Below are 10,880 nucleotides of genomic sequence, written 5' to 3'. Positions count from 1 at the left end.
AATAAACTATCTCCTCTGCTCGAAGTGGGTGGAGGAGCCTCAATCTTAATCCGGAAGGATCTTGAAGCCTCACAGCACTAAAAAAATAAATAAGAAAAAAATGAAAAGAAGAAAAGAAAGTCTCCTTATTTCTTGGAGACACGCCCACCACAAAAAAAGACAGCTCGGTTCGGAGGAGCGAGCCCGCGGCGACGGCCCCGCGGCTGCGGCCGTGGACAGCGGGCGGCTTGGGGCACGTGGCGGCAAGGGGACCGGGGAGCCGAGCTTCTCCGCCTCGGCGGGGAGGAGAGCGTGAGCAGGAGCCACCTCGGGGCAGGTCACTTCCCGAGAGCACGGGGCCCGCGGAGGACGGCGGGGTCTCTCGAAGGCGCCCCCGCCCCCAGACAGCCGCCCCTCCTCAGGGGTCTCCTGCCCGGCCGGGGGCGGCGACGGGCGAAGCCCTCCGGGCGAGCAACGCCTCTCTCCTCCGCTCACCGGTCCCCCTCTGCCCACAATGCACCGGGACCAGCAGGAAGGCCGCTCCGACCCCTAATTTTCCCGCGAATTCAGTTCAAAGAGGCGGCCGGGCCCGCGGTCGGCCGCGCGCACGGGCCAACCAAGCCGCGCCTCCGCGAGAAGCGCCTCCGCGTGACTGACGGTGGAATCCGCGGACCAACGGGCTGGGCGGCCGGGCGGCGCGCGCCCCCGCCGGCCAATCAGAGCGCCGGGCGGGGAGGTGGGCGGAGCGAGGCCAGGCTAGGGTGAGCGGCCTCCGACGCGGAGCGGGGCTCGGAGGAGGCACTTTTTTTTTTTTTTTTTCCTCCCTCCTTCCCTCCTCTCCTCCTCCCTTCCCTTCCCCTCTCCTCCCCTCTCTCCTCCTTCCCCCCTCGGTCCGCCGGAGCCTGCTGGGGCGAGCGGTTGGTGGGGCAGGCGCTCACTCTCCGGGGCCGCCCGGCGGGTAGCTGGCGGGGGGAGGAGGCAGGAACCGCGATGGCGCCTCAGAAGCACGGCGGTGGGGGAGGGGGCGGCTCGGGGCCCAGCGCGGGGTCCGGGGGAGGCGGCTTCGGGGGTTCGGCGGCGGCGGCGGCGGCGGCTTCGGGCGGCAAATCCGGCGGCGGCGGGGGCTGCGGCGGCGGCGGCGGCGGCGGCGGTTACTCGGCCTCCTCCTCGGCGGCGGCGGCGGCGGCGGCGGCGGCGGGCGCCGCGGTGTTACCGGTGAAGAAGCCGAAAATGGAGCACGTCCAGGCTGACCACGAGCTTTTCCTCCAGGCCTTTGAGAGTGAGTGTGGGGGGCCCGGCCGGCCGGGGCCGCTCGGCTCGGGGTGGAGGGAGGAGGAGCGGGGGGGGGGGGCGTCCCGGCTCCCGGGGTCCCGGGGTCCCGGCGGCTCCCGGGCCCCCACCGTCCGGGCAGCCTGGTGGGGAGGACGTGACGGTTGAAGCGCGAGCGGTCGGATTCCGAGGCGGGTTCGGGCTCTCGGGAGCCTCGCCTACTCCACAAGTACCGGGGCTCCAGTTGTGGGTTTCGGGGGGACGAGACTCCGTCCTGTGCGGAGACGACCGGGGCGAAGCCGAGGAGATTGTCATCGGCCGCGGACGCCCTCGCACCCACATGGGCCGCGTGGGGAAAACTCGCCCTCTGAAGCCTCTCACACCTGTCCGCCCATTTTATGGATACGTAGACTGAGAGACAGACGGACGGACGGAGCGGGCGGGCGTCCTCTCCGGGGACAGCCTCGGAGCAGTGTCTTCCTTCCAGAACGTTTTCTTATTTCAGATTTCTGTTAGAAAACGTGCGTGGAGGGCGAAAACTCTGACTTATTTGGAAAGGGTAGCGCAGTGTCTGGAAACAAACAATAGAATTTATAAACATTATAACTATAAATAAAACTGTTACTTGGTGGATTTTATATCCTGATTGTTTTGCTTGGCTTTTGTGTAGATACTGTAATCTGGCAGTCTCCTGGCCAAGCGTTTTACAGATTTACCGTCGAATCTCTTTATTTACAATATTACCGTGGCATATGTTATGGGTACGGTGTCTGCCGTGCTTGGAAAGACGTTTTACGATGTTTTACTGCTCCTTTATTTTCACTAGTGCTACATGAAATTCTTACTGAGATTTAATACAGACAATTTCGAGTTTTTAATATTGAAGCAAATATTATTCTGCTTAGTTATTCTTTTGCTTAGTGTACTTTTATAAAACGCTTTTAAGTGGAAAAAGAACCGAAGGACTGTAATAAGAATAAACAGTCTCTTGTTTGCAACTCTTCTGAAATATCTCATCTCCTAATTTGAAACTAAAACTAAACTGAAGATTAAGTGGAAATTTAAAACTTTCTAAATGTTATGAGAAAACAGATCCTCTAGGAAGGTTTTAACTGCTGACCTGCAAGAAACCAGTTACCGTTAAGAGTTAGATGAGTCCACCTGCCAGAAGCCAGTTATCATTACTAGATTTTTTTTCCCCTAATACTGATTTCAGTTTCTAGACGTTCAAGTTCTTAATATAATTATTAATGAAGGTATTCATAATTAGATTAATAATCCTTAAATGTGATTCTGGTAGTTAGATCACTGGAATGGGGGGTATTGGGTATATTTCCAACTTTAGTCCTTTATAAAAATTTAAATTTTAAGCATTAAGAAAAAAAGATTGTTTGAGAGCTTCTCAGTTATAACTTTAAAATACAGAGATTTTATAATATGGATGTTGATATCTGTATTAGAATGTTTGGAAAGAGTTAATATTTTGTCTAGTCACACTTTTTTTAATGGCCAGTTAAGATGAAATTTTCATCTTGTTTGGCATAGTTTTTGTGGAATAGAGCTACTTCAAGGTACTTTTACTGCTCCTTGCAGTAAATGGCAAGCTACTTTAGAAAGGGTTAATGCAAGAGTGTAGAGAGCCTTAGGGGTTAACATCCCCAAAGAGAGGGTGGAGGGAGAAAGAGGAGTTTGTGAGTATATGCCATAGATTGAATGACCGTTAGTGTTTATTAATTATCTGGATATAAATATGTAGTATACCATTTTCTTAACCGGAGATTGTTTTGTATTGGTTAGGGTGTGGGTTGGCATGGGCTGAGCTGATAGTTTACTGATGAGTTCATTAAAAAGTACATTTAGATAATATTTGAATTTTGTTTTCTGTTATCTAGAACCAACACAGATCTATAGATTTCTTCGAACTCGAAATCTTATAGCAGTAAGTAGTCAATAAAATTCACCAATATTTTTTCATTCTTATTATTTCATCTGTAATTTTAATATTTTTAATTTTTTACAGCCAATATTTTTGCACAGAACTCTCACTTACATGTCTCATCGAAACTCCAGAACAAACATCAAAAGGTACATTTTATGAAACTTATTTCAAGCCGCTCAAACTAATAGAAAGCTTTGTCTTAGAGTGGGTGGGAGTCTCTCAAGAAAGAGTCCTTGAAGCTGGGCACTGTGGAATCTTAGCACTCTGGGAGGCTGAAGAAGGCAGATCTCCATGATTTCGAGGCCAGCCTGGTCGTCGTCTTTTTTTTTTTTTTTTTTTAAGATTTTATTTATTTTATGTGTATGAGTGTTCCATCTGTATGTACACCTGCATAAGAGGGCATTGGATCCCAGTATAGATGGTTGTGAGCCACCATGTGGTTGCTGGGAATTGAACTGAGGACCTCTGGAAGAACAGACAATGCTCTTAACCACTGAGCCATTTCTCCAGCTCAGCCTGGTCTCCAAAGTGAGTCTGAGACAAATAAGGCTACACAGAGAAACCCTGTCTCAAATAAAACAAAAAAAAAGAGAAGAAAAAATATAAATAAATAGAAAAGAAAAAGTGTCTTTAAAGTTTTTGTCTTAAAAGTTTTAATTATGAAAACTGAAAGAGCAACTAGTTGAATTTTTTTTAAGTATCATTTTTGTTATTCTAGTTTGTCACTAGTTTTTTTCTCTTAGAAATTTAGTAAAGTGATTTTACTGACTAATATTTTTTACTGTGTGCTATGATTTCCAAGTTTGATTGTTGTTTAGGACTTAAATGGTTTCTGAAAGGCTCAGGATATCTATCTTTGGTACTTTTGAAGTTAATAGAAGGATCTCTAAAGATAAGATGTTTTGGTCATTATGATCTTCAAGTAGGGTCATTTTTACTGAATGAGCTTTCCCTGTATGATGTTTAGTACTTAATCAAAGGTAATAGCAGAAGACAAGTTTCTTGATTTATGTGCAAGATTCATTTACTGAGCATATCAAAGTGAACAACTTTAAATTGAAAAAAAGAGACCTTCCACTAAACCTTTTGGGTCAATATAGTCTTATTGCTTGTCTGCTGAGTCCTGCTAGGCAGACAGTGCGGGCCTGATTACCAGCTACATAACTTAGACTGGCCTCAAACTTGTGACTGTTCCGCCTCTGCTCTCCACCTCCCTCCTGGGATTATAGGTGTGAGTCATCATGCCTGTCTACTTTAATAGTCTGGACTGAAGACAACCGCTGTATACATTTTGAAATTACACTGCTTAGGAGAATCTTTGTTACTATGTAGGCATCACATTTCTAGAGCAAGATACAGTTTTGTGAATGCATCAGTTTATTATGAAGACTTGAAATGTAAGACTTTTCTGGCAATCGAGGGAGCTGAGAGAAAGAAATTAATTGTATTTAATGGGTAAACGTTAAAACTTGCTTAAGCACTCAAATAACTAGGAAGAAGATAACAAATTAAATTGTCTGCTTTTTGCCTATCTACTGCATTTGATCTGTGCCAAGAATCATCAGTCTTTTTCTGTTAAAGGAATAGTAAACATTTTTGGGTCTTGTGGCCAGAAGACAAAATCAAGAACATTGTCTATAAATGTTTTATTAATGAAATTAAACTTGCAAGGGTACAAAGTACACTATTTTGTAACATAAGCCTCCTAGAGAGATGGAGTCCTTTTTGCTTTGGGGAAGTAAAGAATAGTTTACTTAATAAGGATTCAGTGTTTTCCTTCCTATCATTAGATGAGCCATTCACCTTTATCTTTAAAGACCATTCTTGGCTTGTGGGCTATACAAAAACAGTAAGCCAGATTGGGTTTGCGGTCTGTAGTTAGTTTACCCTTGATTTATTCTGTAGAATTCTGGAGTTTTTTTTAATATACTTTGTTATTCTAGGATATACTTGATTTTGATTTTTAAAATGATAAACTTTTTAAAACCTAAAAAGTTGAGAGAGCTGGAGAGATGGCTCATAGTTAAGAGCACTGGTTCCTTTTTCAGAGGTTCTGATTTCAATTCTCAGCAACCACATGATGATTCCCAACCATTTATAATAAGGTCTGGTACCCTCTTCTGTCATGCACATAGGATTCTGTATACATAATAAATAAGTAAATCTTAAAAAAAAGTTCTTTGAAGGGGGCTGGTGAAATGGCTCAGTGGGTAAGAACCTGACTAGTCTTCCAAAGGACCCGATTCCTAGCACCCTCATTGGCAGCTCACAACTAACTCCAGTTCCAGGGGGATCTGATAACACTCACAGGCAAAACACCAATGTACATGAAATAAAAACAAATTAATTAAAAGCTAAATTTGGATTAATTTATAAATAGATTGGAAACATTTTAAAATTTATAATTTTCAAAGCATTTTTGCTTGTTATATTGTCACATTGTGGGATGTATTATATGCTAATAGTTTAAAAAGTGCATGAGCTGGGCATGTTGGCAGACGCTTTTAATCTCAGCACTTGGGAGGCAGAGGCAGGTGATTTTTGAGTTCAAGGCCAGTCTGGTCTACAGAGTGAGTTCCAGGACAGCCAGAGCTACACAGAGAAACCCTGTCTTGAAAAACTTAAAAGAAAGAAAAAAAATGGTTTTGTGAAAATCATCCTTTGGATTTTAGAACTGTCTTGGGGGGATATTGAAGCAAATTTGCTAGGCTAGATACATTTACATCTCATTAAGATAATTTCCTTGCAAAAATACATAGGGATTATTTAGTTCTCTTGTTATATCTAACTTTAGGACTAGGCTCTTTAGATGAGCAGTCTTTATTTTCACTCTGACTTTAAGGTATATGTTAGATGGTGAGGCATTTTTCTTGATGTTTTTCGAACTTGTTTCTTACCATAATGTATACATTTACATTTTTACTATGTACTATTAGTATAACAGTATTTTGTGGGGAAGGGCACTGTTGGGGATTGAATACAGGGTTTTAGACACACTAGACATTTAGCTGTTGACCACTTAGCTACATCCTTAGTCCTCCTGTTACTCTTTGAAGTCATACCAACAGTTACAATGTTAATGCTGGTAGTCTTATTTCATAGTATGGAAGTACTATAGCTTTACTCTGCTTTGAGTTAATAGGATTAAAAATGAGAATTTTTTTTTTTTTTTGAGAAGTTGTAACCCTCCTGCCTCTGATTACAGGGAATATGATTAGAGGCATGTAACTATAAACCTGACTCAAGAGAAATCTTTTTTTTTTTTTAATTGTTCGAGATAGGGTTTCTCTGTGTAGCCTTGGCTCTTCACTCTGTAGACCAGGCTGGCCTAGAACTCAAGAGGTCTGCCTGCCTCTGTTTCCTCAGTGCTGGGATTTAGAGACTTGTGCCATCACAGCCTGGCGGCACAAGAAAGATCTTTTTATTTAAATTTATTAGGTGTTTTTTTAAGTCATTTGGAGCCCTGTCAGTCCCTCATTCTACTCTTTGGTGGCCTACGGTTACTACTTACTTGTTAAACTTAGCTCTGGCATGGTGCTGCTTTTCTAAAGTGCTTGGGATTGGGGAGGTGCTATTTTTCTGTAGTTGCTTTCTTTTTCTCTATAGAAGGCTGGATTATCTTTATGATCTTAACTATTTTAGTGGTTGCTATTGTTCAGTTCTGTTGATTTCTTGTAAACGAAACTCAACGTTGGAAGAAATGCTTGAATTTTTGAGTCTTACCTTTCTGCAGACAGAACTTAAATTTTTCCTGAGTTATTATAAAAAAAAAAGTTACTATCCTTTTTGTTGTTGTTTTGTTTTCTGTGAATTGGTATTTTCCTGCATGTATGTTTGTGTGAGGGTGTCAGATCCTGGAGTTACAGACAGTTGTGAACTGCCATGTAGATGATGGGGATTGAATCTGGGTGCATGCTCTTAACTGCTGAGACATCGTTTTTAGCCCCTCTCCCTCCTATTACTATTCTTTAATGTTTCGAGTAATTAAAAAAAGATCTTCAGTGTTTATACTGAACAGTTTTTTGTTTTGTTTGTTTGGTTGGTTGTTTTTTTGAGACAGGGTTTCTCTGTGTAGCCCTGGCTGTCCTGGAACTCACTCTGTAGACCAGGCTGGCCTCAAACTCAGAGATCTGCCTGGTTGTGCTTCCAGAATGCTGGGATTAAAGGCATGCCCCATCACTGTCCAGCATGAACCTATACTTTTAACTTCTATCCCTAGGATGTAGCTCACTTTGAAAAGTAAGATGAGGCATGTTTTGTAATCCATTCAACTTTTATTGCTTTGGAAGATTTTATTTTTATTTTGTTAGGAGAACAAATTGTTTTTTCTTAAACAGGTTAAGCCAGGTGTGGTGGGGTATGCCTGTTAACCCGGTGCTCAGGTGTTTGAGGCTAGCCTGAGCTTATATATAGTGTTAGGCCAGCTAAAGCTATCGAACAAAACCCTTTATCAAAAATCAAATTGTCAAGTTAAAGGTTAATACATAATTTCACGATTGAATGATATGTGTCCTAACTTTATTGTTATGGTTTGTTGGGTTTTGTGGGTGGTTGTTTGTTTGTGCTTTAACCTTTTTGGTGTGGAATATCATTTAACTGAAAAATTGGCAGTGACCTTTGAGGATGTTTTATGACTGTTAATATTTTATAGTCAGATGTGATGGCTCATACTATAATACCAGCATTTGAGCAGCTGAGGTAGAAGGATTATCCTGAGTTCAAGTCTGGGTTGGGTTACACAATGAAACACTATTTCAAAAAATAAATAATAAATAAATAAATAAATAAAAATAATCTTGGTGCTGGTCTATATTTGTTATTAATAAATAATAGATGTTGCAGCAGTGCATGGTAGTACATGCCTTTAATCCCAGCACTGGGAGGCAGAGACGGGCAAATCTCTAGAGTTCAAGGCCAGCCTGGTCTACAAAGTGAATTCTCGGACAGCCAGGGCTACACCGAGAAACCTTGTCTTAAAAAAAGAAAAAAAGAAAGAAAATGAATGTTCCAAAAAGAAGAATACATTGGAAATATATATATATATATACACACACACTGTACATTTGTTTGGCTCAACATGATAGATGCATAAATACCTACTATTTTAAGGCCTTAGAGCAAAACTATCTGCTTAACAAGTACTCACTGCCCTTCAGGAACTTACAGTCTCTTAGTAGAGATAAAACACAAGAGGTTTTATATGTAGGAGACTTAAAAGATGAGTGAAGAGGCCTGGTGGTGTGGCACATGCCTCTAATCCTAGGCAGAGGCAGGAGGATTTCTGTGAGTTCAAGGCCAGCTTGGTCTACAAAAGCAAGTCCAGGACAGCCAAGGCTACACAGAGAAAAACCCTACTCAAAACAAAAACAACCAAAGTAAAATGAAATACCATGGAGAATTACTGTTGACTAAGATATCATTACAGGAGGTTTCAAGAAAAATGACATTTATAGTTGAGCTTGAAGACTTGTCTGCTTTATTATAACATTTTGTCTCAATAGTGTGTGCGTTGTTATGGTTAGCCATCTAATTTATCTTAAAATAATCAAAATCAAATTTCTACTTTGCTGATTACAGTATAATTTTGTGTTTTCCCAGTTGAGAAGTGATTATTTTGTTTATCTGTTTCTTCCAGGAAAACATTTAAAGTTGATGATATGTTATCAAAAGTAGAGAAAATGAAAGGAGAGCAAGAATCTCATAGGTAAGATAATGTCAGTTTACATTAAGTGATAAGTAGAGGGACAATTTAGTGACCATTTCAGTAGCAATCATTGCAAGATTGTTAGTTTAAAAAAACAACAAAACCTTAGAATCAGTTGCTCCAGGTACAGGAGTTAATTTTTGTAGCAAGAATTCCTCAAGATTGTTTGACCATCTCTAATGTTAGAAACTGTTTTATAGGACATATATCATCATTGTTTCTCTTACCAATTCCTGGCATTTTCAAATCAAATTCTTTAACATAGGCACTTGGTCTTAATTCTACTGCTTCACCTGAGGAGAAGTGGTGACTAAAGTTTATGGCATACTTATTTTGTGCTAGGTGTTTCTAAGTCAGTGGTTCTCAACCTTCGTAATGCTGTGACCCTTTAATGCACTTTCTCATGTTGTGACCCCAACCATAAAATTATTTTTGTTGCTACTTTATAACTATAATTTTGTTGCTGTTATGAATTGTAATGTATTTTATCTGTGTTTTCCCATGGTCTTCAGGTGATGTCTGCCCCCCCCCCCCCGAAAGGGGTCACAGCCCACAGGTTGAGAGCTGTTGCTCTAAGCAATTACTTGTAAATATGGAAAGAGGGATCCCTTTTCCTTTTTCCTATTTATTTCTTAAATGTAAAATATTCATACTTTTAGCTGGGCATGGTAGCACATGCCTTTAATCCTAGCAGTCTGGAGGTAGGTGGATCTCTGAGTTCGAGGGTAGGCTGGTCTATGAAGTGATATTCAGAGGACAGCCAGGGCTGTTACATAGAGAAAACCCTATCTTGAAAAACCAAAAAAGAAAAAAACATTGAGTGTAGAAACTGGAAATTTTGGGTAACTTTCCATCTTCCGTCAAGCTTCTGTGTTGATGATTAATCACAGATTTTTGTGAATGTTAGGCAAGTGCTCCAGCTGTGAGCTATATATTCTGTCCCTTCAAAAAAACTTTTTTAATAGAAAAATTGTGGTAGTGTATGTTCTTTTTATTAAAGTTTTTGTCTGTGGAAAAAGGGTCTTCTTGCATTATATATACAGTCTGACCTCAAATTTATGACCATTCTGTATTAGCCTCTCAAGTATAGGATAAGCATATGCCATTTAATATTTTTCTAAACAAGATAGGATATTGTCTTAGGGTTTCTAGTATTTTGTGATAAAACACCAAGAACAAATACATTTTGGGAAGGAAAGGGTTTATTTTGGCCTAGTTCCACTTCACAGTCCATCCCTGAGGAAAGAGAAGGAAGTCAAGAAGGGAAGGAACCTGAAGGCAGGAACTGAAGCAGAAGCCATGGGGAGGTGCTATTTACTGGGTATCTCCCAGGGCTTGCTTAGCCTGCTTTCACTCCTGACCCTCAGCCCAGGGTGGGACCATCCACAGTGAGCTATGCCCTTCTATACCCATCATCAATCAGGAAAATACCCCTCAGGCATATCTAGTGGAGGAATCTTCCCCCCTCCCTTTTTTTTTTTTTTCCCAGGTTTTGGAGACAGGCTTTCTTTTGTGTAGCCCTGGCTGCCCTAGACCTAATGATGTAGTTCAGGCTGCCTTCTAATGCCAAGGTCCATCTTCTGCTTCCTCTGTCCCTGACCTCAACTGACACAAAACTAACACAGATAATATACTTAATTTGCTTTCTCATTTAGTGATTTTCATAAAGATCTTAATTCCCCCACGTGGGCTCGAGTCCATTGGGTTTTGTTACTTGAATTATACATCTTCATATCTTGTATGATTGATGTGTAGCTTGTATTTCCATTTATATCTATGCCATTTTAAACTTGTAAGTAAGCTATGATAGTTTTAGAAACTGAGGTCCTAAATCCTCATCAAGTCTGTATAGTCTCTAGGATAGAATTGAGAAAATTCTCAGGGCCTGCAAACTTAGTTTTTGTTTCAATTTTTACTCCAAATGCTTAACTGGTTCCTTGTCCTTGACAGACCTCTTGGCTATAAAGGAATTTTTAGTAGTGGTGGTGG

General features: G+C 41.5%; 1 protein-coding gene across 2 annotated transcripts in view; it reads left to right on the top strand.

Moving 5' to 3' along the window:
* Nucleotides 1–731: 731 nt before the first annotated feature.
* The window catches only part of Suz12 (SUZ12 polycomb repressive complex 2 subunit), a 47,456-nt gene continuing 37,307 nt past the window's right edge, over nucleotides 732–10,880 (top strand). Inside the window, exons 1-4 of one of the 2 annotated variants that reach the window (XM_021630966.2) lie at nucleotides 732–1,258; nucleotides 3,141–3,187; nucleotides 3,269–3,333; nucleotides 8,823–8,891. In XM_021630966.2, the coding sequence (XP_021486641.2) occupies nucleotides 970–1,258; nucleotides 3,141–3,187; nucleotides 3,269–3,333; nucleotides 8,823–8,891 (470 nt within the window). In that variant the 5' untranslated portion in view covers nucleotides 732–969. The remainder of the gene's footprint in view (nucleotides 1,259–3,140; nucleotides 3,188–3,268; nucleotides 3,334–8,822; nucleotides 8,892–10,880) is intronic. The other variant, XM_021630967.2, reaches the window with a different exon arrangement.

Source organism: Meriones unguiculatus, chromosome 7, assembly GCF_030254825.1.
Source record: "Meriones unguiculatus strain TT.TT164.6M chromosome 7, Bangor_MerUng_6.1, whole genome shotgun sequence".
Taxonomy (NCBI): domain Eukaryota; kingdom Metazoa; phylum Chordata; class Mammalia; order Rodentia; family Muridae; genus Meriones; species Meriones unguiculatus.
Note: the sequence above shows the minus strand (reverse complement) of the source record. Positions and strands in the feature narration are given on the sequence as shown.